The 27,676-nt window shown below is 43.1% G+C and overlaps 1 protein-coding gene across 1 annotated transcript in view; it reads left to right on the top strand.

Moving 5' to 3' along the window:
- Window positions 1–2,797: 2,797 nt before the first annotated feature.
- The window catches only part of CREB3L2 (cAMP responsive element binding protein 3 like 2), a 111,158-nt gene continuing 86,279 nt past the window's right edge, over window positions 2,798–27,676 (top strand). Inside the window, exon 1 of the mRNA XM_073322178.2 lies at window positions 2,798–3,284. Within this exon, the coding sequence (XP_073178279.1) occupies window positions 3,183–3,284 (102 nt within the window). The 5' untranslated portion in view covers window positions 2,798–3,182. The remainder of the gene's footprint in view (window positions 3,285–27,676) is intronic.

Below are 27,676 nucleotides of genomic sequence, written 5' to 3'. Positions count from 1 at the left end.
AACCTAGCAAACATTAATTATCTAATTTCTTATAGACTTCATGACAGAGGGTGGGCTGTGGAGGAGGGAAAGTGGCGGGCAGGGGGCTTATGGATCAGCGCAGAGAGGATGTTTTGTGTGGAAGAAAGCCTCAGACCATGTGTATGAGAAGCTGACAGATGAGGTTGGCATCTCTAATGGCTGGGGTTAAGGAGGAGTAGTACTCCGGGGGTTGGGGGTGGGGAATTCTGCACAAAATATTTTAAAATTCTGCATATTTTATTTGTCAAAACAACAATATAATCATGCCAGTTTTAATTATGTTGGTAATTTATTTCGAAATACCTGTCAGCAAGTAATATCTGTAACAATGCGGACAACAAAAAATGTTCAGGAAATGTTTTGGACAAATAGATTCCTTACTAGACATATTAATACAGAACTTTGAGGAATAATTCATTTAAACTACAGTACAGATACTTATTTCCCACACCCCTCAGAAACAGGGCAAAGGCTTGGGGGAGTCAGAGGTAATGGAGGAGCTGAGGGAGAGGGAAGTAATTGGTGGGAGTGAACTTGGAGGGTGGTTGGGGGTGGAGGGGAGAAGTATGGAACAGGTTTTTGGGGGGGAATTGTTAGCGAGTTGGGGAGCCTCCCCCATGCAGGCCCTGGCTGACCCCTAGCCTCTCCCATTCAGTCAGGAATATTTGTCCAGTCCCTGTCTTTCCCAGCATCCCCTCCTCCTCTCCTCATATGTCCCTGCACCCCCTCCCATTCAGCTCCTGGCTCAATGCTGTTGCCCCATTAGTTCCTGTGCCACCACCCCAGTCTGTCCCCCTCAATAGCCTTTCTGAACCCTACATGACTACATGACTCCCCTCAGCAGCCCAATATGCCTCACTCTGTCCATCCCCCATATATACGCCACCCCCCCCCTCACCTGGCCCCACAAGCAGGATACTGTGAGAAAAAGCAGCCTACCGTCTCTCCCTCTCTGTGGCAGGCCACCTTCTCTTTTGGCACTACAGCAGCCCCTGCTGGGCAAACAGTGTAATTGCACCACCTCTCCAATAGAAGGTATTTTTCTGCAGAGAAAAAAATATCTGCAGGGGGATATGAATGCTGCACAGGTGCATAATTCCCTCAGGAGTAGAACAGACACAGTGACAAAGGGCCCTGTACACAAAGGCAAATACTATGAACTAGTTTGCCTGTAGAGCTGGTTAGAAATGGCATCTCTGCTCTGCAGCAAACTTTGGCATTTCAAAACTTGCCATTCCACAGCTGAATGAAAAGTCTAGATTTCCCACAACATGAAATGTTTGAAATATTTTATTTTAGAAATCTTGAAACTATCTTTTTGAAGTGTTTTGACTTTTACATTACTTTATAAATTATATTATAACAAAGTTGTAACTTCCCCTTAAATGTTATGAAATCAATACCTTTCCACAGAAAAATCTGATTTAGCTGATTCAGCATTTTTCCACTGGGAGACTGTTTCATCAGAAACTTTTTGACCAGCTCCAGTTGTATGCTGGTGGATCAACTCACTGGCCCAGGAGCAATCAATACCACCCAGTAGAGTCTGTTTTAGGCTATTATCTCAAAGCACAATTTATTGGTTAAACAGAAAACATAAGCAAAGTAAAGGAGCTCCTCTGCCTAGCATGGAGCCACAATTCCCCAGAGGCTTTGCCCTCACCTTTCTCAGCCCCTCTGGGTCCTTGACCCAACTGTATGAGTCTACCTAGTCCCTGCAGTGCTCGCTCTCCAGCATGTTTGCTTAAGAGTCTCTAAATAGCCAAGTTCTTTCCACTAGTTCAGCTTCTACTACAAACCCTCCTAATAGTTCTCCAGCCCAATTGGCCACTTGCTGGCCTTTATAAGAGCCAAGTGCTCTTCAGTCTATCACTTGACATCTAGCCCCATAGCCTCACCTGGGACACAGCTGATCAGACACAGGTGGGGCTGGCCCATGTCCTCTTAAAGGGGCCAGTCACCCTGTGAAATGTAATTTCACATCATTTGAATGTTTAAAAACTTATAGCAAATCTGGGATTTAGGGTTCTATCTTACAAAGTGCAGAGCACCCTGCTGGCCCTGACCCAGCACAGCACTAAAGCATGGGCTTAGTTTTAAGCACGTGAGTAATCCCAGTGTGACCCGTGCCAGTACCTGGCAGATTAGAAGGCAGGGCAATCAATCAGAGCAAGGGATTGGGACTACATAAACAGTTTCAACCTAGCCTTTCAGAGCAAAATAGTTGTGACAACTGGAAGGAGATTGCAAGTGCCTCATGGAAGCGCACAGCAAACTCTTGTGTGTTGTAAGATGGCTTTAGGCTAACTGCGGAATGAGACACAGAACTGCCAGGTCCGGGGAAGGCCTCCAGCCTGCCTGTTTCCCCAGCTGTGTGTATTCTCACTGCACTCACTGTTTTGATTTTCGCTTCTCAAGCGCGGGCGGGGCTTTCCCCAGGCTGTATTCTTGTCGCTATTGCATTGGCTAAAGCAACTGTCAGTCCCACAGTTTTGCTGGGCCAGCGGCGCAGCTGGGAGGGTGGGGGCAGGTTCTATTGGCCAAAGGAAAGCAAATCCATAGGCCACGGTGGGGCATGGGAGGGGCCTCCCCACTGGTGGAAGCAGGCCAGGGAACCCCCGCCCACATTCCACAGCTGGAGAGGTGTGGGAAATAGTGCAGTCCGGAGGCTAGTTCCTTAATTCTGATTGGGCAGAGTCTTTGAAACCAGCCAGCTTCCCTTCAGTGATTGGCAGTTTTCATGGAGGGGGAGCCAGCATCTGAAGCGGGTGGGGAAGAAAGGCTGCTGGTGTCAGTCTGAGTCTGGACTCTGAGCAGCTGTGGGGAGGGTCTCCAGCTGATAGAGGAAACTCACTACCTATTAAACACACACACACACACACACACACATTCTAATGCAGAGCAACTGTGTGCAAACAATACGGGTATTGCAGCTCTGAGCACTGGAGAAAAGAGAGTAGGGCTTGTTCTAGAAATTTGTCTCAACTTAAATTGATATAGTTATAGCGTTTGAGGGAGTATTAAGTACAAAGAGAGTGAGGAGAAGGAGAGCTTTGGTCATATGGAATAAGGCTGCTGCGTGTGAGCAGAGTACCAATAGTGAAGTGTGCCCAAATACACATACCCTATCTCCCTTGGCTTTATTGTGGTTCTAATTGATCATGGAAGTATTGGAAAATGGGGAGCAGAACCTGTTGCACTGGGATCGAAAGCTGAGTGAGCTGTCAGAACTGGTGGACTCCGATTCCCTGCTAAACAATACGGTGAGAAACAGCTGTGTTGGGCTGTTTGTCTGTCTTCTGTACGGACACTAACGTGTGTTCGTCTTGTCAAAGCGGGAGGGTGTGTAGTAATTCTAATGTGGGGGACAGCCCCTCTCTTTGGGGGTGGAGGAGCAGGAGTTGGGCTAGCACCCATCTGCCTGGAGTTAAGCTGCTGTGTTATCAGGAGTTCTTGTGAATGCTCGGTGTAGGAGGTGTTCAGAAGTCTTCTTTATGAAATTATGAATGTGCCTGAAAAGTATGAGTCATACCCTTTTCCTTCCCTTTAAGCCTAGCTTTTCTTTGTCATTCCAGCTGGGTGGCTGAAGAAACCCAGGGTAGAGCTGGGCCCCTTTTGGGTTATGTATTTGGGGGAAGCCCTAAAATGGCTTTACAGTTAATAATGAAGGGGGGAGGGAGTCTGGCGTTTGGAATTTTAATTGGGGTGGTAACTAGAAAAATAGATGCAACCAGGACATTACTGAAATGCATTTTCATTTCTTCACATCTTTCCAAATGAGAGTGACTGTGAGCATACAGAGAGAACCCGTAGAGTGCATTAAGGTGCTGTTGGATCCTAAGCCATTTTAAAAATGACTGCAATTTCATATTTCATTTAAACTGTAGCGGCAGCCATGGGTGTGTAACTTTGTAGTTTGCATTCCTCCTCTTCCCCTCCCCCCCCCCCCCGGTGTAAATTTAAGAGGTTTGTAAAGGTTTAACTTAAAGCATCAGTAAGAAAATAACAGACTTCAGGACTTTACCATAGTGGGTTTATTCTGCAATTGGATGAAATCCAAGACTTTGAAATTCTGAGGAACTGGTTCCTGTGTTTCTGCAGTCTACCACCATCATTAGAGGTTATGCTTGAAAGGGAGTTGGAGCCCTACCTCCTACAAGATTTTTGTGGTGGATTGGGGGTATAAGGAGAGAAAGAACACTTCATCCCCATCTGAAAAATGCACTAACTGTTATCAAAGGCACAGCTGCAGCCAGATGTATGATTTACTGCAGTGTGCAAAAAAAGCCACTTCACCCAAAATAAGGCCAAAAGTGGGTTTTCCCAGGGCATCACACGAAAGGGGGGAAATGAAGTTCCTCCAGGCAAACAATGCAGAATACTATGCAGTCTTCCATAGCCAGGTCAGAGGAAAAAGTATATTCTACTGAAGATCTTAATTTTTTATAGTGGCTGACAAACTCTTGTTGGGTGGAAATGGGCCAACCTTTGACTGAATTCTACAAAATATTGAAGAAAAATTGGTTTGTGTGTTTAGTGTACCAAGTGATTGAATTCTACCATGGTGCAGATTACATTATTTTACTAGTTGCTGTAAAGCTGAGAATTTGGAATTGACTCTCTGTTTAGTAGGCTTTTAGTTTATTGGGATGCAGAGTTGTGGCTGTGTTGGTCCTAGGATATTTGAGAGACAAGGTGGGTGAAATAATATATTTTATTGGACCACTACAAAAAAGTTTATTTGGACATAGGATAGGGAGGCATATAAATAACTGTTCAGTGCAACAGTTCATAGCTTCTGGCTACAGAAACCCTCACTATAAACATGCGTCTAACCCTGGCATGTGAAATGCTTTACAGGGACTTTCCTATGGCATGGCTAAGCGATCCCTCTGGTAAGTTCTTCCTCATAGGCTGTCTGTCTTAAGGGGGGGAAAAGGTGTGTTAATTGGCATGTTAAAACTACAATTACACTAAAATCCCTATGTAAACAAGGTATAAAAATCCTAATGTAGACAAAGATAGTGGTAGTACTAGTGTGCTAGTTAACCCATCTTTTTTCCCTGGTGTGAACATGGCCTTTGATTAGTTTAAAATTGCACTTGAATCCTCAGATTCCAGTTTACTTGCTTTTGGTAGCAGCTGTTGGTGAAGCTGTAGGCATATTTGTCTCTGTTCTTCCCTGGAAGTACATTGTATAATCTCTGGACTGAAGTCATGAGCCCCACTCTTCACTCACGAAAGCTCATGCTCAAATAAATTGGTTAGTCTCTAAGGTGCCACAAGTACTCCTTTTCTTTTTACTCTTCACCACTGCCTACCATAACAGTTATGGCAACTTTATTTTTGGCTGGGGCTCCCTTTCCGTTTGGAGACCATCAGTGGGGCTTAACATATCAAAGGGGCTGTGGTTCTGTCGCAAGGGTCTTTTGTCTTTCTCCCCTCCAACTCTGATCTTGTCCTGCAAAGGCAAAATGTTTGATCACTTCCTATCAGTCCTGGCAACCTGAGATGAAGATCATTAGCTGTACTCTTTTTTTCTCTTCCATGGAAATGCAGAGTCCCAGCATTAGGTTACCATGCTGGTTTCCAATATTAACCGCCTTTCTATGGTGGGAAATTACTGTTGCAGCTATCTTATGCCTTTAAAAAACAAAGATGCAAAGTCCTCGGGGGAATAGCTATAAAGGGCCAACAAATATCTGAAATTTAACTCTATTTGCCAACCTCTCTCTCTTTCTACCACCTATCTTAAAAACAACAACAAGCAAAACAAGAAGAAAAGAAAACCCCAGCCTCAACCAAACCAGTGTTAGGCCTCCAGCTGTTACTTGTCTCTAACGCAGGAGGTGTTTTGTGGGCATGGGCTGGCCTTTCAGGCCTGCAGACCTTAGTCTCTGATCTCAAGAAAACATTACTCATTTTCACCTAAGTGTGTGGGTGGAGAGGGTGCATTCAAGTCCAATGTGTGTGCACAGCGTAAAGTAATAACAGTTGACAATGGTGAATCTCTGCTCAGGAGAAATCCAAGATTGTAATTCCAGGGACTACTGGAGGTGAGGGGTGAGGTGTGCTGGCAGAGCTGTATGAGGAAGCTTGCTCAGCATTTACCTGTGCTATGCCTGGCTCCGTTTAGGCAGTCTTATCTGTGCCTCACTTTTGTGAGTACTAATATACCCAGGTAAATAAATAAAGGGAATAAAAGGTTTTCATCTGTGAACTCTGACATACCATAGTGCCCCTGTGCAGTGTCATAATTCTGCATCACAGCAAAGATCTTGTGTTAATCTATGTGCAGAAACATGAATAACCATATAAGGCCTAACTTGCTGTGTGCTGGGCAGTGTGGTCTTAGGGTCCTAGGAAGCATGCCTGTTGCAAGTTCCGAAGTTTAATGCAACTAGAAGGCAGGCTGTCAGTTACATACTGTAACTGTTTCTTTAACTCTCCCGTTTAACTGCTTTGTCATTGAAATTTCTTATGCCTTGCACAATTTATATCTTCAGATAGCTCTGTGGGAAAGCAATCCTATGTTAGATTTCTTTAATGAGCTGGTAGGAGCTTTAGTGACAGGAAGCTCTGCACTGTTCTGTTGAAGGGTGCGCACACGCTCGCACGCTCTCTGTTTTTTAAAAAAAAAAAAAAATTAAAAGAAATGTTCTGATTGAAACAAGGGACCCCTCTGAGAATATTCTGTTGGATTTTATAGCTGTGTTTGGGATGTTACTTCCAGTTACTGTTTGGATCTTCGTCGGTGACAAAGGTTGAATTGCCATTCTAATTCATACTGTCTCCCAGAAGTATTTCCCTAATTAAAGCCCAGAGGTTGGGTGAGAAATTGTGGCCACCCAACATACATGTTTTTCCCAGTAGGGTGACCAGATGTCCTGATTTTATAGGGACAGTCTTGATACTCAGGGCTTTTTCTTATATAGGCGTCTATCTCCCCTCCCCCCCCGCACTGTCCTGAATTTTCACACTTGCTATCTTTGGTCACCCTATTTCCGAATCCAGTTACTGGCTACTTGAAATGTGTATAGCTTGCAAAATAAATGACATTCTGGAGGCCCAGTGGTCAGAAACAGTACTCCTGCGTCTGCTGTGTTGTGTGGCAACTAACCCTACTTAGGCATTGACTCTTAGGAGCATGTAGGAAGAGGCCTTTGAAGGGACCCAAACAGAGGCAAGAAATTGATATGTTTGTTTGGAAGAATTCTGAGTGAAGCCACCAATAGAAGGAGAAACAAAAGCGACCAATAGTATGAATGATGAAGTTGGTTTGTTTCAAAAAGAGAGGATGGTATGATTATTTTGACTATTTATATTTTGCGTAGTAATCCCTCACAGGGAAAGAAAAACATCTATTCCTACAGTCGCCCGCACTATTTGCAAAGTACAGTTTCTGTGGAGGAATATGTTGTGCCTGCCGTAATGAAGTACAAACTCCCCAACTACCTTTCATAGAGCTTCTCAACTGAGTAAAAAAATTAGCTTTTCCCTGGTTCAGACTTCAGATTCTGTAGGATTCATTCGCTTAGCTGCTTCTGCAAGTTTTTTTGCTTGGTGTGTCCGTAAATAGCAACGGGAGTGCACAGTGAGGAGTCTGTAGTGCCCCTGTAGACCTGCGGCTGTCAGATTTACATGCTTTCAGCTGTTTGTCTGCTTAGTGGGATGATCACCACAGATATATTTGCTTGATCACTTCTCTCTCAAATGATATGCTGACCCTCCCATGTTCCCTACTGAAGTGCTAGTGTCATGTCACTGTCTTGTTGGCAGCCAATGGCATGCAGATTGAGTCTTCCTCTGGGTTTTGCCTATTCTTGTCTGGGCACATAGCTGTGATTTAAATGTAAAAAAGCTGGTAATACAGTCCCATTAGAGCCATCTCAGAAGATGGACATGCACCATTATAAAAGCTGCTTATAAATCCCAATCTTCAGCAGACACCTCTGTGCTAGTGAAACTGGTATCCCACCTTGTGAATAGGCATCCTGTCCTCTAAGCAGAAAGACATATGTATGCGTTTAGGAAAGATGTGAACAGCCTTTGTGCCTATTCAAAACCCCTCTCAATCTTCTATTAATGTGTAATAGACAAAATAAAAAAACTGTGATAGGAAAACTTATGGGCAGGAGGAAGGATCTACTTTCCTTCTGCAGTCAAATATGTGGTGTATGTATATATAAAAAAACGAAATTTCTGTCACTGAAATATTGCCTGAGAGATAGCTGCCTTTATATAGTTAAAAATGCTTTAACCATACGCCCCCAAAGCAGTTCAAGATTCAAATTATTAATTGGCGCTGTGTAGACAAAGCGTAATTGTACAAATACATTTAAACACATAACTATTTAAAATCAAGGCTCTACTGTAGTTAAATTGCCCATGGCCAGATTCAGCTCCCTGGGACTTCTGTGGTTTTTTTTTTTCTTCTTGTCATAGCTGGAGATCTCAGCAGTGCCTAAAGCACCATAAGGAACACTGCTCCCCACTCCACTGTATCTGTTGGTGACATCCTCTGAAACAGAGCCCTGAGGAGCTGCATGCAGGTCTTGGTGGGCAGCAGACCTTTTAGGTAACTGTTCAAAAGACAGTGTAACAGTGGAATTCAAGTCTGCATAAGCTGACCTGCAGTTGATGCCACCCCAGCAGGGCTGTGTGTCTCCGTGACAAATACCAGGTCCTGATACAGATGGATAAATCTGTTGACGAAATGCTTTGTCAGATGCCAACTACCTGTTCCATTTCTAGAAGGCAGTCAAAAGGCAAATGGTTCTTTGTAAAGAACTTTTAAATGTCAAAAGCGTATCCAATTCCGATGAGGCAATCTCGTTCCCATTTTGTTGTTTTTACCTATTTATCACTTGATTCTGCTTCTGTATGGCAGCAGAATGCAGCTGGATTTAATATCAGTATTGAACTAGAACATCAGCGTTCTAAAGGTGATGCATGGGGAGCAGAATTGGAGGTGTGTTTGGCCATTTGGAGAAGGTATGTTGGACATAGTTTACTTAAATATTTTAGGCCTAAATTTTCAGAAGTGACCAGTGAATTTGCGTATCTGAATTCTTGAGTACTCAAGTTGAGACACTTCAGAGGGGCCCAATTTCTGAAAGTGCTGAGTATTTGCCTTCTGAAAACGGAGGCTTTGAAAGGGCTGCAAGTTGGGCATCTAAAAATTTGAAATGGTCCAAAAACTCTAGCCATTTCTGAAAATTTAGGCCTGAATGTAGGCTTCAGTATACCATTTGCATGAGCTATGTAAATCCATGAGGACACTACAGTTGATGCCATGGATGCTTCAAGTTCTGAACACCTGCAGAGTGTGGGCCTGTAGGGTGTATGCAGTCAGTCTGCATGTGCAAAGGATTGTATTGTCCGCTCTGGAGTCTCAACAGGATGATCATGCTTTCCTTGTTTGATGCACCTGAACAAAAATAAAACCAAACTTAAAGTTCAATAATGTCAGAGTTCAGAAGTGTCCCCTAAGAAGAGTTGGGGAAACTTTGAGCTGTTCTTATCTCTTCAGATAAATTGTCCATTACAGGCTAATGAATCTCACCAGGAATTTGCAGTGACTCATTTTCTCTGTCTCACAAACACCCTGATGGCTGTCATCTGCTTAGTATTCTGTTGACTTCTGTAGAAAGAGTACATCTGAATGGGCTTTCTTGGATTGCCTGTGTTTTTCAATGTGTGGCACTTGGGGCTATATTTCATTTGTTAATTATATCTGATATGCTTAATTTTACATACACACTGCAAAATTCAATGTTTCCACGGCATGTGTACCTGGGCCTGGAGTGTGCTTTGTTGATTTAATATATTTTTTGGCAGGGTAGCCAAGTTATGGCTTCTGTGAAAAACATAACTGTGTTGTCTTAAATGCCTGTAAAATCCTGGGTTAATGTAACTTTTTATTTAATTTTTTTTTTTATTTTTGAGAGTGCTCGTACATTTATTTAAAAGTGCAATTCACCATATTGCACATTTAGTTTTAACTCTGCCTGCGTAAGGAGTTGACTAAAGACTCATCTGTCATTGCTTCTCATCTGTAACTGGGCATGGAAGGCAATTCTGCAGCTTTGTAGCCTTATGTGACATCACTAATCAGGTCATCTAAAGAATTGGCCCATGCTCCCCAGTAAAGAGAAAAGTGAAGATATACATTTAAATAAACAACTTTGAGACAGTCTTTATAAATTATGAAGGAGCTGAATAACTTTTGAAACAAACTACTTATGCTCTACACTTCCCATTTAAAGCCATTTTTTAAAAAAAAAAAGAGGAACACAGTTATTTACAAGAGATTTGCTGAATATTTGAACTATCTCTGATCTAAAAGCTGACTGAGAGAAGCACATGGTGCTTTGAAACTTTACCCTTACCATCATATTTCCTGCCAGTTAAATTTAGAAAAATAAGGGTATTGGATTTTCTCCAGCTGGGCTGCTTTTGACTGACGTGTAACTGTACATTTTAAGGTGCTGAATCTGTGGTGATGATTGAGGTAGAGAAGAGCGATCTGTTCTGAGAATGACATTGGGACATGTGTGATAGCAAGTGTGCCCACGTAGCACAGAAAACACAATTTTTGGTACCTTGTGGAAGCCTGTAGTCAACAATATTCCAGCTAAATGTTTCTCAAGACTTAGAAGGATCCTGTTGATGATATGTAAAAGTATATTGCTAATCAAGGAAGTGGGTAGTGTGTGATAGTCTGGACAAATGAATGTATCATTCATGTTGTTACTCGAACTGGGTTGTCCTACAGCTGGGAACAGAGAGCTTTTCATTTGGCTAAGCTGTGGGAAGAGAGTACAGTCTTAAAATTCCTCACAGATCTCTGTACCATACTTTAAAGAGATCTTTTCAGGCCTAGCCTAGAAAAGGTGGCAACTGTGCAAGCCTTGTACTATCCTTTTCAAATAGATTTTTGGAATAAAACTGGGTTCTTCTCAATCTTTCTTTTTATGAGCATCAATATCTTCCATAGCAGTAACGATAGGCTACCAGGCAGATGACAGTCCCCAACCCACATTTGGGATAGTTTAACTTCATTCTGCTGTTTTCTGGCTGTCACTTCCTCATTGATATTCTTGCAGCAGTTATATTCTGTCTGTCTCTTCTTCCTCTCCAAATAGAGCCTCCTAGCTCTTGATTATCTTGTCTAGGATTTCTTTGGCTTCAGACAAGCAAAAAAGTTTACCGTTGTTCTCAAGATATTAAAATAGGGCCTGTGACCAAATCCCTCTTGCCTCCTCCTTGTCTTTTAGCTTCTCTTGTTTGCCTGCTGCAACCTGATGGCAGCACAACTCACTGGGATAGGACTCCTGTGCCCAAGCCCATTGACCAAGACTTTGGAAGTGGAGTAACTTATTCTGGAATAGAATCACTTTTATTCCAGAATAGCATATCCACAAGGGTGTTACACCAGCATAGCTAATAGAATATTCTGCCATAGCTATACTGGGAAATTTCCCTGTGTAGATAAGTGCTTACACTTCTCATGAGCTAAACTAGATGAGGCATTCTCAGTTTAACTTAAGCAAGAGAAAGGAAAGTGAAGAGCTTGCATGCCATGAAGGCAGTCATCCTTTCTGACTACCTTAGTCAGCCTGTTAGCATCACACATCGGTTAGATACCAATTCAGCTTGTGCTTCGAGAGATCTTTTATTGGGGCCTGCTTCCCACCCTGGATCCAGGGCCATAATCTCCACTTTTCAAATCTGACTTCTCCTGTTACCTGAACACACTAGGATATGGATTTGCTGCTTTCCCTAGGAGGGCAAAAGGCCCTTTAATGGTTAATAGCCACCTTTCAAAGGCTTAACCTGGCTCCAATATCAACTCCTTGGCTGCTATTATCTAGTTTGTAAGGCCCAGTGTTAAAATCCCATAAACAATTAGTCCTTTGCCAAGAAATGTGAATAATGAACTGGTCCCCAGGGCTTCTGTCACAACATAGCTCTGGACAAGCTTTCACAATTCAGGGGAGAAAGCCCTGTCTTTGCCTTCCCTCTGGGGCCTCTCTCTCATTCAATACCATGTAGAAGAGTGAAACAGAAGTCAGTCTCTCTAGACAGAGACCCCTTTACTGGCAGAGGTAACCATGACACTCCGAGTAGCAGGGACTGAGAAAATCAGCTTAAGTCTTTCAGTGATAGGGGCTTTTGATTGTCTCTTGCAGTCTCAGATCTCATTTAGAGCTGCCTTAGTCTTCCAAATATATATATTGGGAACTTAGGTCCTGTACTATGGCTCTAGTTCTCTATTGGGAAAGGCTTCCTCCATAGCACCTCACTACTTTGTGGGAGGCAGGTGGCATGCAGTGGAGAGAGTCCAGGTGACCTACTGGTTGCCCCTTGTAACTGCTCTAAAGTAAATGCTGCTGTATTGAAATTGCAAGTTGAGAGAGAGAAAATATAGCGGAAGAGTAGGTTTCCGAGTAGCAGCCATGTTAGTCTGTATCCGCAAAAAGAAAAGGGGTACTTGAGGCACCTTAGAGACTAACAAATTTGTTTGAGTATAGTGGAAGAGTGTAAACAGCATTCCTGCTTGGTTAGGAGCAAATTATTAAATACTATTGGGGTTAGGCATGTTCTGTTTAAGCTGCAGATGAGGAACTGAGGCAAATATACGGGATGCATAATAATAGATTTAGCCTTGTGGAGCCTTTTTTTGGCAGCAAACCTTACCTTTTTGCAGTTGATTCAACATTTCTGACCTAAGTAATGCACAATAACGAAGGCTGGAGGAAAAAGATCAGATGGTAAATACATAAAATATAGCAAATGAATGTAAAATATATTTTTGTTCTCTTCCCTTCCCCCAGCTTTTGGGTGTTGCTTGTCATCTTAAACCCTACATCCTTTAGGGTAGAGACTATATTTGCTTCTGTGTCTGTACAGTGACTAACAGCATGAAGCCCTGATTCAACCAGGAGCCTCTGGGCTATACTAAATACAAACATTAAACGTGAGGGGAATGGAGGCTAACGACCCTCTAGAATGAGGGACACTGTTCATCAGGAGGCCAAGTTGAGGGGTTGGAAAGGCACTGAGAGGAAAGAAACAGCATAAATAAAGGATGGGATATCCGATGAAGTGAGCTGTAGCTCACGAAAGCTTATGCTCAAATTTGTTAGTCTCTAAGGTGCCACAAGTACTCCTTTTCTTTTAGCTAGATAAGATGGACTTATGTAAATAGAGCAGTCTCTGCAGCTGCCTTTGATCCAAGTGAGTTACTGTGAAGATGCCGGTGACCAACCTGAGCCTGAGAAGGAGCCAGAATTTACCAGTGTACATTGCCAAAGAGCCACAGTATACATCAGGAGCCCCATCAGCCCCCCCGCCCCAGCACCTCCTGCCCACCGGCAGCCCTGCCTATCAGCCTCTCCCTCTCCGTGCCTCCTGCCCACCGCAATCAGCTGTTTCGCAGTGTATGGGAGACTCTGGGATGGAGGGGGGAGGAACAAGGATGCAACAGGCTCAGGGGAGGGGGCAGGAAGGGGCGGGAGCCTTGGGGTAAGGGGTGGAGTGGGAGCAGAGCCTGGAGTTGAGCAGTGGAAAGTTGGCACCTGTAGCTTCAGCTCCAGAGTCAGCACCTATGCAAGGAGCTGCATATTAACTTCTGAAGAGCTGCATGTGGCTCTGCATTGGGCAGGGCAGGGGCAAACTAACATGCCTAGCAGGTGGCTGTTGAGGGGTCATGGCACGTGTCTGTGCTGCTGGCCCTCTTCTTCTTCTCCTCCTCCTCCTCCTCGCGCTCTTCCTGTGGCTGGGCTTGAGCTGCGGTACATGCCCTGCGGCGAACCGCAGTCTGTCTGTCGCTCCATTGCTGGCACCCAGGAGTTGGAGGTATGTGTATTCCCATGTCTGAGTGCTGGGAATGCCCCCATCCCAGCCTTATACCCCTTGTAGCTCTCTCCCACCCATCCTCTCCACCTCCCAGAGCTGCCACCCTCATGTCCTTCACCCCATTCACCTCCATACACTGCTGCACTTCCATTATGTCCATATACACGCCTGTGCCTCCTGCCTCTCCCTGAATCTCCATCCACCCTATGTACCACCCCACCCCTCCTCTCTCCTTCACTGCCCCCTCTCTCACCCCCACTCTGCTCTCATCCTTGGCCTCTTTCCTCCACCCTCCTCCCTCCTTGGCTGGGTGTGCCTGTGTAGGCAAGTATGTGCATACATGCATTGTATGTGTGTAAGAGACTGTGTATCTTTGTGTAGGGAGGTGTGCGTATACCTGTGTGAATAAAATTTGGAGTCTAACTCTGACTTATTCCTCTTTCTGTCTGTCTTACACACACAAAAATTGATGACCTAAAAGGTGTGTTCATATCGTAACAAATCTTTAAAAGAAAAGGGAAGTCTAAAAGAATGTATTATTTCTTAAAAAGTGAATCTTGTTGACTAGTAATTGAAGAAGAGCCAATGTATCATACATTTCTCCCCACCTTTGTGTAGCTACATTATCAGCTCTTTGTTGCAGGCTCTCTTTATGTATCTGTCCAGCACCTACCACCTTGGAGCCCTGATCTTAGTTGGGGTCCCGAGGCAATAAACAACAATTGTAAAAATAAATAATGTGGAAGTATATGTGTTTGTGCATGCTAGATGTGTACACATGGATATATGTGTGTATCTGCATGTAGGTGTGCGAGTCCGTTTCTACAGATTTATTTATATAGGTATAGGGACAGGTGTGCATTTCTGTGGTTGTGCTCCATGGATTTCTATTTGGGCTTCAGGAGTGGGCCTTTAACAGACCCATTGCAGCTGGAATAACGTATGGTCCTTATTCCCCGCACAAAATTACAGTAACTTTAGTGAACAAAAAACATGGAGCTGATTATGAAAAATGGGAGGAGGGGAGGGAAAGAATCATGAAAATCTTTCTTTGAAATTTTTTTTTTAATTACCCTTTTGGACTATTTTGCTGCCAGCTCTAGCGTCCTGTAACAAATAAAACCTGAAATTGGCATAATACATCTGTCAAAACAATAAATATGCCTGTTTTGGCCTTGCAGTGAAAATGAGCACGAGAGCGAGGGTGGAGGAGAGCGAGGGAGGGAGGGAGGATGGAGTGAGTGGGGCCGGGGGCTTGGGAAGGGGTGGGGCAGTGGGCGGGACAAGGGTGTTCAGTTTTCTGGAACTGGAAAGTTGGCATTCCTAGTTCAGGTGTATATCCTGGATTTTTTCCTCTTCCAAGATCCTTGGATACCCATTCTAAACCACAGGCACTGCTTCTGAACTAGCCAATAATGCAGAATGCTAGAAGTTTGGCAGATGTTAGCTAATGTACTTCATGACCATTTTCATTTTAATTTGGTAGCCTTTTGAGATTCCCTAGCGGTGGTCTCTTATTCTTTATAGAAACCACATGATCAGGCACTAAATTCCTTGAGTCTCACATTGGTTGTAACTCTTGCTGACCTTGGTAGGACTGATGATGAAATCCAAATAGAATCCTAGTTAGTCTTCCTACTCAGGGGTGTTTGGAAGCTGCAATGGAAGGCCTCATAGGAGAGGAGAGAGCAAAAAGGAGAACAGTAGTACAGGATTCAGCGGATCTTGTCTGTTTTGGCCTCATTTTGGACAGATGTGGGTGTGGAAAACGCTTTCTCTGTAGTCATTTTCATCTCAGGAGTTTTCAGTGCCCAGTGAAAAATTGATTTAATTTTCAATATTTTTTTTGTCTACACACAGAACTAAAACTAACCAAGTTCAAGAAAACAATGGCTGATTAGGAGCTCTACTCCTACTTGAGAACAGAAGTAATCACTGAGTGTGATATATGAAAATTACTCTGGAGAGGATAGTGACATACATTACAGGCAGGATTATAACTTCATGTGAGGAACTGGCATTAGGAAGGAGACACTTTTAAAGCACCTGGCTTTCATGCAGATGTTCTTACTAATACAGAATGAAGGCAGGGGAAATTGACTTCTGTATTGTACATTTTTCAGTGAGAAGTTACTCTATAGGAGACAGTTGCTGGCTTCCTGCCGAATATATGTCCCTCATCTTGATAATTCTGGCTGGCTGGGCTAGTCACAAGTATTGATTGTATATCTCTCTTTCAGTTTCTTACAACTAGAGTTTCCTTCATCTGCCCCCGCCCCCTTCCTCCTTGCAATTCTCTCACACAGCTGTGTTGAGTGATTCTGGCTCTTACATTTTTGGGGTGTGTGTGTTTAGGGGTGGGGGTTGTAAGCTTAGTTTTTTCAGACCATAGAAAGACTTCTGTATAAAATGTAGGGCTGGTGGTTAATCTCTCTTCTGCTTTCTTTGTGAAAGATCGAAGTGGGTAGGAAGAACTATGTTAAGGATGTATGTTTTTAGTGGCTGTATTCCATTTACCCTTCCCCCCTCAACGTCACTCATGCAAACGAACTCTTCTCTCAAACTCTTGAGAACAAAGCTTGCATTTCCTCTGGCCCTTCTCATTCCAGTTGCTGCCTATCCCTTAAGGGAGAAGAACATCAGAAACAGATTCGAAGGGTTCATGAGCACAGTTAACAAATGACAAAGACACTTTAGTTGAGCAAGAGAGGGAGCGAGCTGGAGCCTGCAGAAGGCCTGCAGATGTGAGATTTCATTATGTGTTAACCCTGCCCCTGGGATGCCCAGCCAGCTCACTTTGCTGATAGCTGGCAGGCTTTGCTCCTTCATAACTCCCTAAAGGAAAAACCACTGCAGAAAGTAACTTTGGCATTTTGTTAGAAAATGAATGGGGAATTTGTCTTGCTGCTTTGGAATTTTGTTCATATTCCATCCTATTGTTCCTTGCTTCCTTCAATGGATGCTTAATGCTGAAGCAGATAGGATGATGTGTGCACCCAGAACTAGGAAAAGAAACGAAGTAAATTTACCTTCATCCTAATGCTGTATGACTTGTACATATTCCTTCAACTGAATAGCTCTTCCAGCTGAAAGAGCTCTTAGGGCATCTGCTAGTCAGTTTCCCCTGTTTGTATGGATCTTTCACACAGTGCCAGGGGAGAGAGAAACATTAGACTATTTTTTAAATAAGAAAATGTGACTATGAAACCTGAAAAAGTGCCAGGGCCAATATAGTACCTAAACTTTTTTTTAACTCCTTGATAGAAATTAACTAGATTTAAAATCAAGAGTGTCCCTTTAACTCTTTGTTTAAAGATCTGGAAGACGGGTATGGGGGGGAAAGAAATCAGCACACTAATTACATTTACAGATACCCTGAGGGCAAAAAAGTTCAGAATAAGGCAAGAAATAAGAGATGAATTGTGGAAAACTTGCAATGCTTAAGGCAACAGAAGGAAAAATAATTGAAATAGTTATTCTGTGAGAGAGACTTGGAAAGCCGAAGGTGATTCAAAAGAAAAGCCAGAGGTGATTGTGGATGGCGAATTAAACATGCAGTTGCAATGGCAAAAAGTACAGTTTTGGGGAAGCATACACAAAGGTCATGGGCTTGAGGGCTTGCTAATCCCACTTGATGCTGCTGTGACTGCACTTCGAGTATGTGTTTTGATTTTGGCACCTGAACACCTGTGAGAGAGTAACTTGAGGCAATTCAAAGAGGAGCAACAAAAATGAAGTGGTTGGAGGGACTGGTTTATGAGGAAAGTTTAAAGCATTCAACATGCATTGCTTTGGCAGGTATTTTGAAGGGGGTGTGGAGATGACATGATCATAACTGCTTGTGTGGTTTTTTTTTTTTTTTTTTTAAACACTATGGTGATGAGCTGGAAGGCTTTTTCTCAGTTTCATGTTAATTTATAATTTTTTTTCAGTATTGATACAAGAATAGACAGTCTGAGGCATTGCTGAAACTCTGGTTTCTTCTGCAGTCTTAATAATATTACAAAGAGAACAAATGATTCATATTTACAATAAAACATAAATCTTTGAATTAGTCTCTTAACAATTGCCATTTTAATCTCTAATGAATCTTGAATACTAGCACCATCCCACATATAGAAAATATTGTCACTGCTCATGAAGAGGCTTTTGAATCCAGAGGACCAATTTTTGACTGTCTTCAGAAAAATAAGTTCTCTCTTCTGATAGCCGTAACCCAAGTAGAGAATAGCACTTGTGGGAGGAAAAAAGGGGAAATGGATAGCAGTCAATATAAATTAGAAGTTATAAGGTGCAGGAAAAACAAGGGAAGTTAAAGACCTCAAGGGAAAATCCAGGGCTAAGGACAATCAGGGGTTTAAGTGCATTAGGAACAAAAGAAATCGTAGCAATGGTATAGGCCCATTACTGGATGGAGATGATAAAATTTGTAATGATGCACAAAAGGCAGAAGTGTTCAATAAATATTTTTGTTCTGTATTTGGAAAGAAGCAGGATGATGCACTTGTATCATAGTTAACACAAACAAGTACTGTCCTGTCCACTAGTAACCAATGAGGATGTCACACATCATCTTCTAGGGATGAAAACTTCTAAATCAGCAGCCCCTGGTAACTTGCACCCAAGAGTCCTGTTGCATTAGCTGAGGAGAATTTCACTTGCTAATGTTAGATTTTTAATCAATCTCAGAATATTGGGGAAATTCCAAGAGATTGGAAAAGTGAAGATGTTGTGCCAATATTTAAAAAGGGCATACAGGATGACCCAGGTAACTATATAGGCCAGTTGGTTTGACATCAATCCAGGATAAAATAATTGAAAAATAGATACAGGAGTCACTTAATAAAGGATTAAAGATGGAAATACAATTAATATCAGTCAATGTAGTTTTATGAAAATAGCTCTTGTTGAAGAAACCTGATTTCATTCTTTGAGACTGCAGATTTGGTTGATAAAGGTAACTGAATAGATGTAATACACTTAGGCTTAAGTAAGGCGTTTGATTTAATAGCACATGACATTGTGATAAAATGAGTACTATACAATTTCAATAAAACCCATTAAATGGACTGAGAATTACCTAAATGACATCTCGCAGTAGTAGTCAATGGGTATGTTTCTGTTGGGCTTTCACAGGGATTGGTACTGAGTCTGGTGCTATTCAACATTTTTATCAATGATTTGGAAGTACATGTAAAATCACTGCAGATAAAACTTGCAGATTGCACAAAGATTGGGAGATTGGTAATTACCAATGAGGTTAGGGAAGTCATACAGAGCAGGCTGGATTGTCTGGTAATCTGGGCCCATTCAGTTTTATTAAAATATTTTGTTTGTGTCATACAGGAAGTCAGAAGTTGATCTAATGGTCCCTTCTGGCCTTAAACTTTCTGAATTTGCTCCTGCACCTGGTGGTTCCTTAATAGGCCTGCTAGGGCAGTGGAGTGAAACTAACTAACTAGGGATTTAAGCAACTCCTTAAATCTACACCTGTTCAGAAAAGCAATTAAACATGTGCTTAAGTTCTTTGATGAACTGGAGTCTGGGATTATATTCATGGAATATATACACACATGCTGGAAGGTTGCAATGTAACTATACATTATTTCTTAAAATTCAGAACCTTAACACACACACACTCCAAAACAGAGAAAAAGAAAGCAGGCTGCTCCCTATGGGAGCAAGGAACAACTCTCCCCAGTTTATTTTAAGCTGGCTCTTTCCAGACTGAGTCAGATCACATACTTTGCTACCAGCTCCCTGCTGCAAGCAGGACCAGGAATCTCAGTACCCTCCCTCCCTCCCTCCCCAGTGCTTAAAGTGATAGAGGATATTCTTGTGGCATATTCAAGTTGTTTCAATCTGCTGCTGTTCTTGTTGCTACCTCTGAGCACATGCACAACACTGTTATGTGGCAATAAGTGGGGAAGCAGACACAAAGAGAAGAGGAAATGGAGAGGGTAAGACTAGAAGCATTAGGGGACTGGCCCTGCAATATAAAGACAGTATAACTGAGTTCAGAGCCAAGTTTGGTAGGTTCTGCACTGTACATTGATGTCTGGGAGAAATGCCAAGCATGCTCTGCCTCCCGGGTGAGAAGTACTGCATTGATCTTCAGCAACTGATTAGAGTAGAGTAGCATCAACAGTCCCTAGTGAGAGCAACCACCAGATATCCTCAGCTAGAGGAACATGTGCTGCAACATGAGCTAGAGGAGGAGGAAGAGAAGAATGCAGATACAACTTTAAAATGAGGGATGAGAAAAGCAAAAAGTGACTGGCGGGGGGAGGGAGGGTGTGTAATATGGGGGAAGGAGGTGGGAGAAGTGGCCTGCTTTAATATCAGGATAAGGGAGATTTGTTTTTGTTTTACTCCTTTGTTACTAGTCTAGTCGACTCGCTCAGAAATTGAACCATCTTCCCCACCCCAATTTTACAACAATATGAGCTTCTCCTCTTCTTTCCTCGCCCTCATATGACACTAAACCTCTGAGACGGTGCCTTGCACCATGAACACCTACAGCACACTGCTCTGCACTCCACTGCTTGTCATAGGCCATTGCACTTGCTGTTCATTCTCTCTCTGGTTATGTACACACTACAGCTTAAGTCGGTATAAGTTACATCGCTCAGAAGTGTGAATAAACCACCCCCTGAGTGATGTAAGTTATACTGACCTAAGCACTGGTGTGCACAGTGGTATGTTAGCAGGAGAGCTTTTCCCACCGGCATAGCTACCTCCTCTGGCGTGAGCTGGAGTAGCTAAGCCCTCTCCTGCTGCTATAGAGTGTCTGCTGCTGCATTGGTGCCCTTTTTTTGGTAACCTAGATTCAGCCACTGTGTAGCCCATATGGGGGACAACCTGTATGGCAAAGCGTGACTGGGGTTAGAGAGAGAAAGGGACATGTGCACTGGAGATGAGAAGTAGAACGTTGACATTCAGGAAGGATGGGTACTTTCTTTTCTTGACATGCTTCATATTCAGGAGCTGGTCAGATAAGTAACTTCCTCTCCCCCCCACAACTCCGAGTCTCTGAAGGAAGAATACTTTGAAGTTTAAGCTTCCTTGGACAGCATAGCCGAAGGGATGGGTGTTGAATCTGTATACAGCTCAGAAGTGCTCATAATCTGTTTTAAACCATTTATATTTCATGTGGAGAGGGGGTGATTTGAGGTATCTGCTGCAGCTGCATCAAATGAGTTCACAGGTGGTTAATACCATTCCATGTTCTGCTGTAGGTATCCTAATAATTTTTTGGGGGTTATGGTAGATACAGAGTAATTCTGCCATCTACTCAGTGTCTGTCCTGAGGAAACTGTCTTTTGAGACTTTTCTCTAAATCTTCTTTCCGCACCCCCCGCACCCCAAACAGTGACCCTGGGTCAGACCAAAGATCCATCTAGCCCAGTATCCTGCCTTCCAACAGTGGCCAGTGCCAGGTGCCCCAGAGGGAATGAACAGAACAGTGATCATCAAGTGATCCATCTCCTGTCGCCCATTTCCCAGCTTCTGGCAAACGGAGCCTAGGGACACCATTCCTGTCCAATCTGGCTAATAGCTATTGATGGATGTATCCTCCATGAACTTATTTAGTTCTTCTTTGAACCCTGTTATAGTCTTGGCCTTCACAATGTACCCTGGCAAGGAGTTCCACAGGTTGACTGTGCATTGTGTGAAGAAATACTTCCTTTTGTTTGTTTTTAAACCTGCTGCCTATTAATTTCATTTGGTGACCCCTAGTTGTTGTGTTAGTAGTAAATAACGCTTCCTTATTTACTTTCTGCGCACCAGTCATGATTTTTTAGACCTCTACCATATCCCTCCTTAGTCGTCTCTATTCCTGCCCTTTGTTTCCTATCTTTTAACTAGTTAAAATCCATGAGAGGACCTTCCATCTTATCCCATGACCGCTTACTTTGCTTAAGAGTCTTTGAGGGACCTTGTCAAAGGCTTTCTGAAAATCTAAGTACACCTTCTATTGTCTGGGGTCCCCTGCTTCTTAGCTACTTTAACAAATAAGCATGAGTGCACACTTAGGACATATGCTGAATATGTGAATCTTAGAAAAGAGAGGACTTGGCCTTGTCTGTTTGAGGGTCAACATGCTTCCACCAGCTGTACAAAGAGAGGAAATTTTCTTTGCAGGGTGTGCATTTTAAATTTCTCTCAATTGTTTTTATCCCTGGAAATTTGTTGTGGGCAGAAAGATGGCTTCCTTTTAGGTGATGTGCCTAATGCAGGCTAGAACATGAGACATCTTACTTGAAAGATGCTCTGAAAGCTCTTTTGAAAGCGGCAGTCCCAAAAAGCATATTCAGCCGCTCTAAAGCAAAGCTCCTCCTTTGTGCTGTTTGAGACCCTCATTGTTGAGTGCTTGGGGTATGTGCACCATGCTGGTGTGTGGGAGATCTACATTCAGGAACTTGTCTCATTATCCCACCCTGCCCTCAACCCCCTCGAAGCTGCATGCAGCGAACTCTAGAAGTAATTGAGCCGGGCCTTAGCGAGCTGGTTGGGATTCAAGCTGTTTAAGTTGCTGCCCCCTGTAGCTGAGTTGTGATTGACACGCAGTAGGTGCACATTCCTGGAAAGCTTCCCCATCGTTAACCTCGTTTCTGTCTCTAATATCTGGGTCGCTGAGCATCTCACAATCTTCAGCGAACTTACCCTCACAAACTAAGTAGCATTGGCCTCAATGTGCAGCTGGGGAACGGAGGCGCAAAGCGGGTAAGTGACTTGCCCAAGGTCTCACAGGAAGCTTCTGATGGAGCAAGGGCTTGGACTCGGCCTTAGTCTCCAGACCATCCTTCTCGTAAGGGGACTGCTGCCCCCACAGTGGCCATGGAAACTGTAGGATCGGGGAATCCGATATAAAAGTAGAAGGAAAAAGACCAATACTAAGATTTTTTTTCAAAAGTAGGTAGTCATTTCAGATATCCAACCTGAAAACACCTTAAAGGGGCCCTTCTGTTTTCAGAAGGTGAGTACTTGGTTTCAGAAAATCGGGCCCCTTTAAGGTGTTTCAAGCTGGACATCCAAAATTAAGGCCCTCCAAAATCACTGGTTACTTTAGAAAGTCAGGCCAGATGTAGAAGCCTAAATAAGGACTTAAAAACTGAACTTTTGACAAGCAGTCTTATGTCTTAGCCACATAGACTAAACAAGGCAGTTTAGTCTAGCAGTGGTAGCAGAATGTGTGTCAAAGCCCATGCAGAGGTAAGGAAACAGATGTCCGAGAAGATGAGGCAAACAGGGATGTGAAGAATCCTAGATAGAAATGAGGCACAGAAGTCAGGATGCCTACCTGAGGAAAGGCTTCCATGCTTTAGATTTGCAAAAATACAGAAAATAACTTTCTCTGTGCAAAAAGAAAAGGAGGACTTGTGGCAGGGTAGAGACTAACCAATTAAATTGGTTAGTCTCTAGGGTTCCACAATTACTCCTTTTTTTCTTTTTGCGAATACAGACTAACACGGCTGCTACTCTGAAACCTCTCTGTGCGATGATGCTCAAAACTCTAAGCTGGTCCCAGAATTCAGACTCCAGTAGACTCTGAAATGACTGTGAGCTGGAAGCATGCAGTGTAGTTGTAGCTCTGTCGGTCCCAGGATATTAGAGAGACAAGGTGGGTGAGGTAATATCTTTCATTGGGCCAACTTCTGCTGGTGAGAGAGCCAAGCTTTTGAGCCACACACAGAGCTCTTCTTAAGGTCTGGGAAAGGTACTCCCAGTGTCACAGATAAATTCAAGGTGGAACAGATTGTTTAGCGTAAGTAGTTAGCACATGTTCTAAGGGATCATTCAAGGTAGAGTGGCCTGTTAACACTTCTGTGGTCCTAGGACGAAAAAATGGTGGGGAGGGCTTCAACAATTATACCTCATTAACCCTAGTGGATTACCTTTCCCAAACCTGAAGAGCTCAGTGTACCTCCAAAAGCTTGTTTCTGTCACCAACAGAAGTTGATGCAATTAAAGAGATTACCTCACCCACCATGTCTCTGGGTATGTCTCCGATACCCGCCAGATTGGCGGGCAGCGATCGATCCAGTGGGGGTCAACTTACCGCATCTAGTCTAGATGCAATAAATCGACCTCCGAGCACTCTCCCGTCGACTCCTGTACTCCAGCTCTGCGAGAGGCACAGGCGGAGTCAACGGGGGAGTGGCAGCACGGTGAAGACACCACGGTAAGTCGATCTAAGTACGTCAACTTCAGCTACGTTATTCACGTACCTGAAGTTGCGTAACTTAGATCGATTTCTCCCCTGCAGTGTAGACCAGGCCTCTCTTGTGAGCCATGGAAGAGCTTTTAGGGTATTAATATTAATACAAGCTGACCAAAATCAAATTGCTTCAAAATTCCTGTCTGGCACTGTTGCAAGTAGCAGCTCTCAAACTGGAGCAGGGTTTATTTGGGTCAGGTACACACCTCTGGACATATTTCTCCCTGTTGGGGCTCATTGGCTCGGTGAAGTGATAGGACTTGGGTTCAGATAAAGCTAGGTGTATTGACTCAGATCAATAAAATAAAGCTAAACTTGATCTATTTGGTGATGTGATATCACTGGTTGTCTTAATTTTTAAAAAAGAAGCTGCTAACCCTCTAACCATAGACCCAAGCGATCGCTGCTGTGATCCAAAGAAACATCCAGGCCCCAGCTTTGAGGACAAATGATTTCACTTTGGCCAGAACACGTTGCCGGTTAGGTCAATCAAGGATACTGTAACTTAGAATCATTCCTTGATTTTCTTTTCCTTTTTTTTTGGGTGCAGGGCATGTGATTGCATCACTCATCCAAGTATTTTCTTGGAAACTGCCTGCAAAACCCTGTTTCCAGTTAGTGATGCAATTCTTTGGGGAGACTGGGCCAAGCCAAACAGAAGTGTTTTCTTCCTTTGTGGTGGATGCGCGGAGTCCCTGGACAGTGACCTTGAAAGCAATATAGGCCTATACATTTGATCTTTTCAGAAACTTTAATTTACTTTTAAAAACAAGCGGTACTGCTCTTTTGGTGGGCGGTGTTCATTTAAAAAGTGAACTTTTCCATGTATCTGTGCCAATAATGGAAAGCAAGGACAAAATGTAGAGCTCTACTGCATTATGTGAGGTGCAGCTGGGGCCCCTTTTCTATTTCCTTCTCCTTCCCTTTCCTCACTGCTTTTAAAGTACAGCCTCTGAAAACTGTGATCAGGCTTGTTCAGAAATGGCCAAGTGTAAGAGCTCCAGAGATTTTATTATATTTAAGTTGGCAGTGGGGAGGCTCTGATAAGACTCCTTACCAGCTGGCCCTGTGCAGTGGTTGTGTTGGAGCATAGTAATGTTATCTCACGATTTGGTGCTGAATCCAGCTTGCCTTACTTAGCAGTCCCAGCAAAGCCAAGGGAACTGCTCCTTAGCAGTGAGCAGTGCCAGCAAAGCCAAGGGAACTTCCGATAGTGTGAATAAGATACACAACGCACAGTCAACCTGTGGAACTCTTTGCCAAAGGATGTTGTGAAGATTAAGAGTATAACTGGGTTCAAAAAAGAATTAGATAAATTCATAGAGGATAGGTTCATCAATAGCTATTAACCAAGCTGGGCAGGGATGGTGTCTCTAGCCTCTGTTTGCCAGAGGCCCTGCCCTTGGGGGAGGGGTTGGAGTGCGGGCAGGGCCTGGGGCAGAGCTGAGGGTCGAGCATCCCCTAGCATGTTGGAAAGTCTGCACCTGTGTTAATTAGCCAGGGTAATAAATGCATTAAAGAGAGAAAATAAGAGGGCCTAGAAAATCCAGGCTTGACTTTCCCAGAGGCTTTGAAAAGTTTCTCTAATTTCTCCACAGGTTTCTGTTTCTGATCACTAATGGCCTACGCTTTTTGTGTTCAGTGTCTTGTAGCAACAGTGCACCTCCATTCAGGGTCCCTGGCCTTCTGAGGCCCTGTGCTTTCAATAAGCCTGTTGCATTACAGGTCTCCAAAATGCTGGAGGGTCCCAATTAGCTGGAAATTCTAATAGCATCTTCCATTAGAAAAAACTGACCAGTGACCAGGCTATATAACAGAGTTCAAAAAAGAACTCGGTAAGTTCATGGAGGATAGGTCCATCAATGGTTATTAGCCAGGATGGACAGGGATGGTGCCCTAACCTCTGTTTGCCAGAAGCTGGGATTGGGCAACGGGGAACGAATCACTTGATGATTACCTGTTCTGTTCATTCCCTCTGGGACACCTGGCATTAGCCACTGTCGGAACACAGGATGCTGGGCTAGATAGGCCTTTGGTCTGACCCAGTATGGCCTTTCTTATGTTCTTATTACATTTGCTCTTGTTTATTAAAATGTATGTATAATCTGACCCATCCATATTTGAAAAGTATATACTTGCTACCATCTGAAATGTTTAAATAGTGCAACACCTTCCATCTGCATATGCTGACCTGGGAGAGCTTTATAGATGGGACAAAACTAGGGGGAGGAGAGCATTTAAAATTTTATTTGAAGGAAGGAAAAATTAGCCTGTATGAATAGTTTATAAATAAAAATTCAAGTACAATTAATTGGGCCGTTCAGGAGGAGTGAGAGGACGCAGAGTGGATGACTGGAATCTTGTAGTATGGGGTGACAGAACCAGTGAGCGAGGCCAGACTCCTGTTTCCAGGGGTAAGTATTATGAAGTAACAACTGTGACACCATAGTAAAAGTTATACTGGGCTTTTCACGCCAAGCTCTATTTGTAAATTGCATTTCCCCTTTTCTCTCTCCTTTTGCAAACTTCATGCAGTTGTACATATAGGTGCCATTTTGGAAAGTGTGACCTACCTTGTAATACTGGGGGAGGCAGCCTGAGCAACATGCCTTCCTTTGTTTGGTCAATGATTAGCTGATAAAATTTAACCCAAACTGGCTCAGCCAGTTATTCTGGTTAAGAAGCTGTCTAGTGGGGGATGAAAAGGATTAGGACATATAAGGGAAGATAGGAGTGCCCGTGCCATCCTGGCCTAAAAGTGATGTGAACAGCAGAGCAGACATGCAGAGACTATTTGGTGTATTCTCAGAGGGTTCAGGAACTGAACACACCCATCAATCACTAGAAATCTTGCTCTGTCAGTTTTTGGAACCATGGGAAAAACTGGTATGTTTAGCTATATATATATATATATATATATTTTTTTTTTTTTAAGTTAATTTGTGTAACAGGATAGGGGAGGTAGCCCAAGGCAAAACATCATTTGAGCGTGTTTTACTGTTGAATAAAAAAAATAGATAATGAAGAACTGTTTAAAATGGTATTTTACATTGCTTTAGGAAACAGCAAGAGTAGCAAAGGAGATGCATCTTCGGGTGGTAGTGTAGCACACGAAGGACACAACAGCACAGACTGAATTTTGAGATTATTGACATCAGAGCTTTTTTTGTTCCCCTAAGAAAATGCCTACTAAGGTTTTCAAGTGAATCTTTTCTGTTGCCCATGTCGCCTTTGGCTTGTTTGGTGTAATACTGTTGTCTGATGATATGTCTAACTTGTTTGTTTTTAAGTTTTAGTGTCATTTGATGCCAGATGAGTGGGCAGATTTGGTGTTTATGCATTGCCTTCCCCCTTGAGGGACTTGTGCATAAGAATGAGTGAAGATAGGCAGCCTTACTAAAGGGACAAAAATTAGCACATTGTGGGGTCCCACTAAATGGAACTTCTTATGAACAAGAAGAGAAGGATGTGGAAATGTTTAAAGGTCTGGTATTTCTCTATATATACTCCTGTAAAATACTTAATACAAGGTGAAAAAGCTTTTTTTTCCTTTTCTAAGATTTACATTCC

This window comes from Lepidochelys kempii, chromosome 1, assembly GCF_965140285.1.
Source record: "Lepidochelys kempii isolate rLepKem1 chromosome 1, rLepKem1.hap1, whole genome shotgun sequence".
Lineage (NCBI taxonomy): Eukaryota > Metazoa > Chordata > Testudines > Cheloniidae > Lepidochelys > Lepidochelys kempii.
Note: the sequence above shows the minus strand (reverse complement) of the source record. Positions and strands in the feature narration are given on the sequence as shown.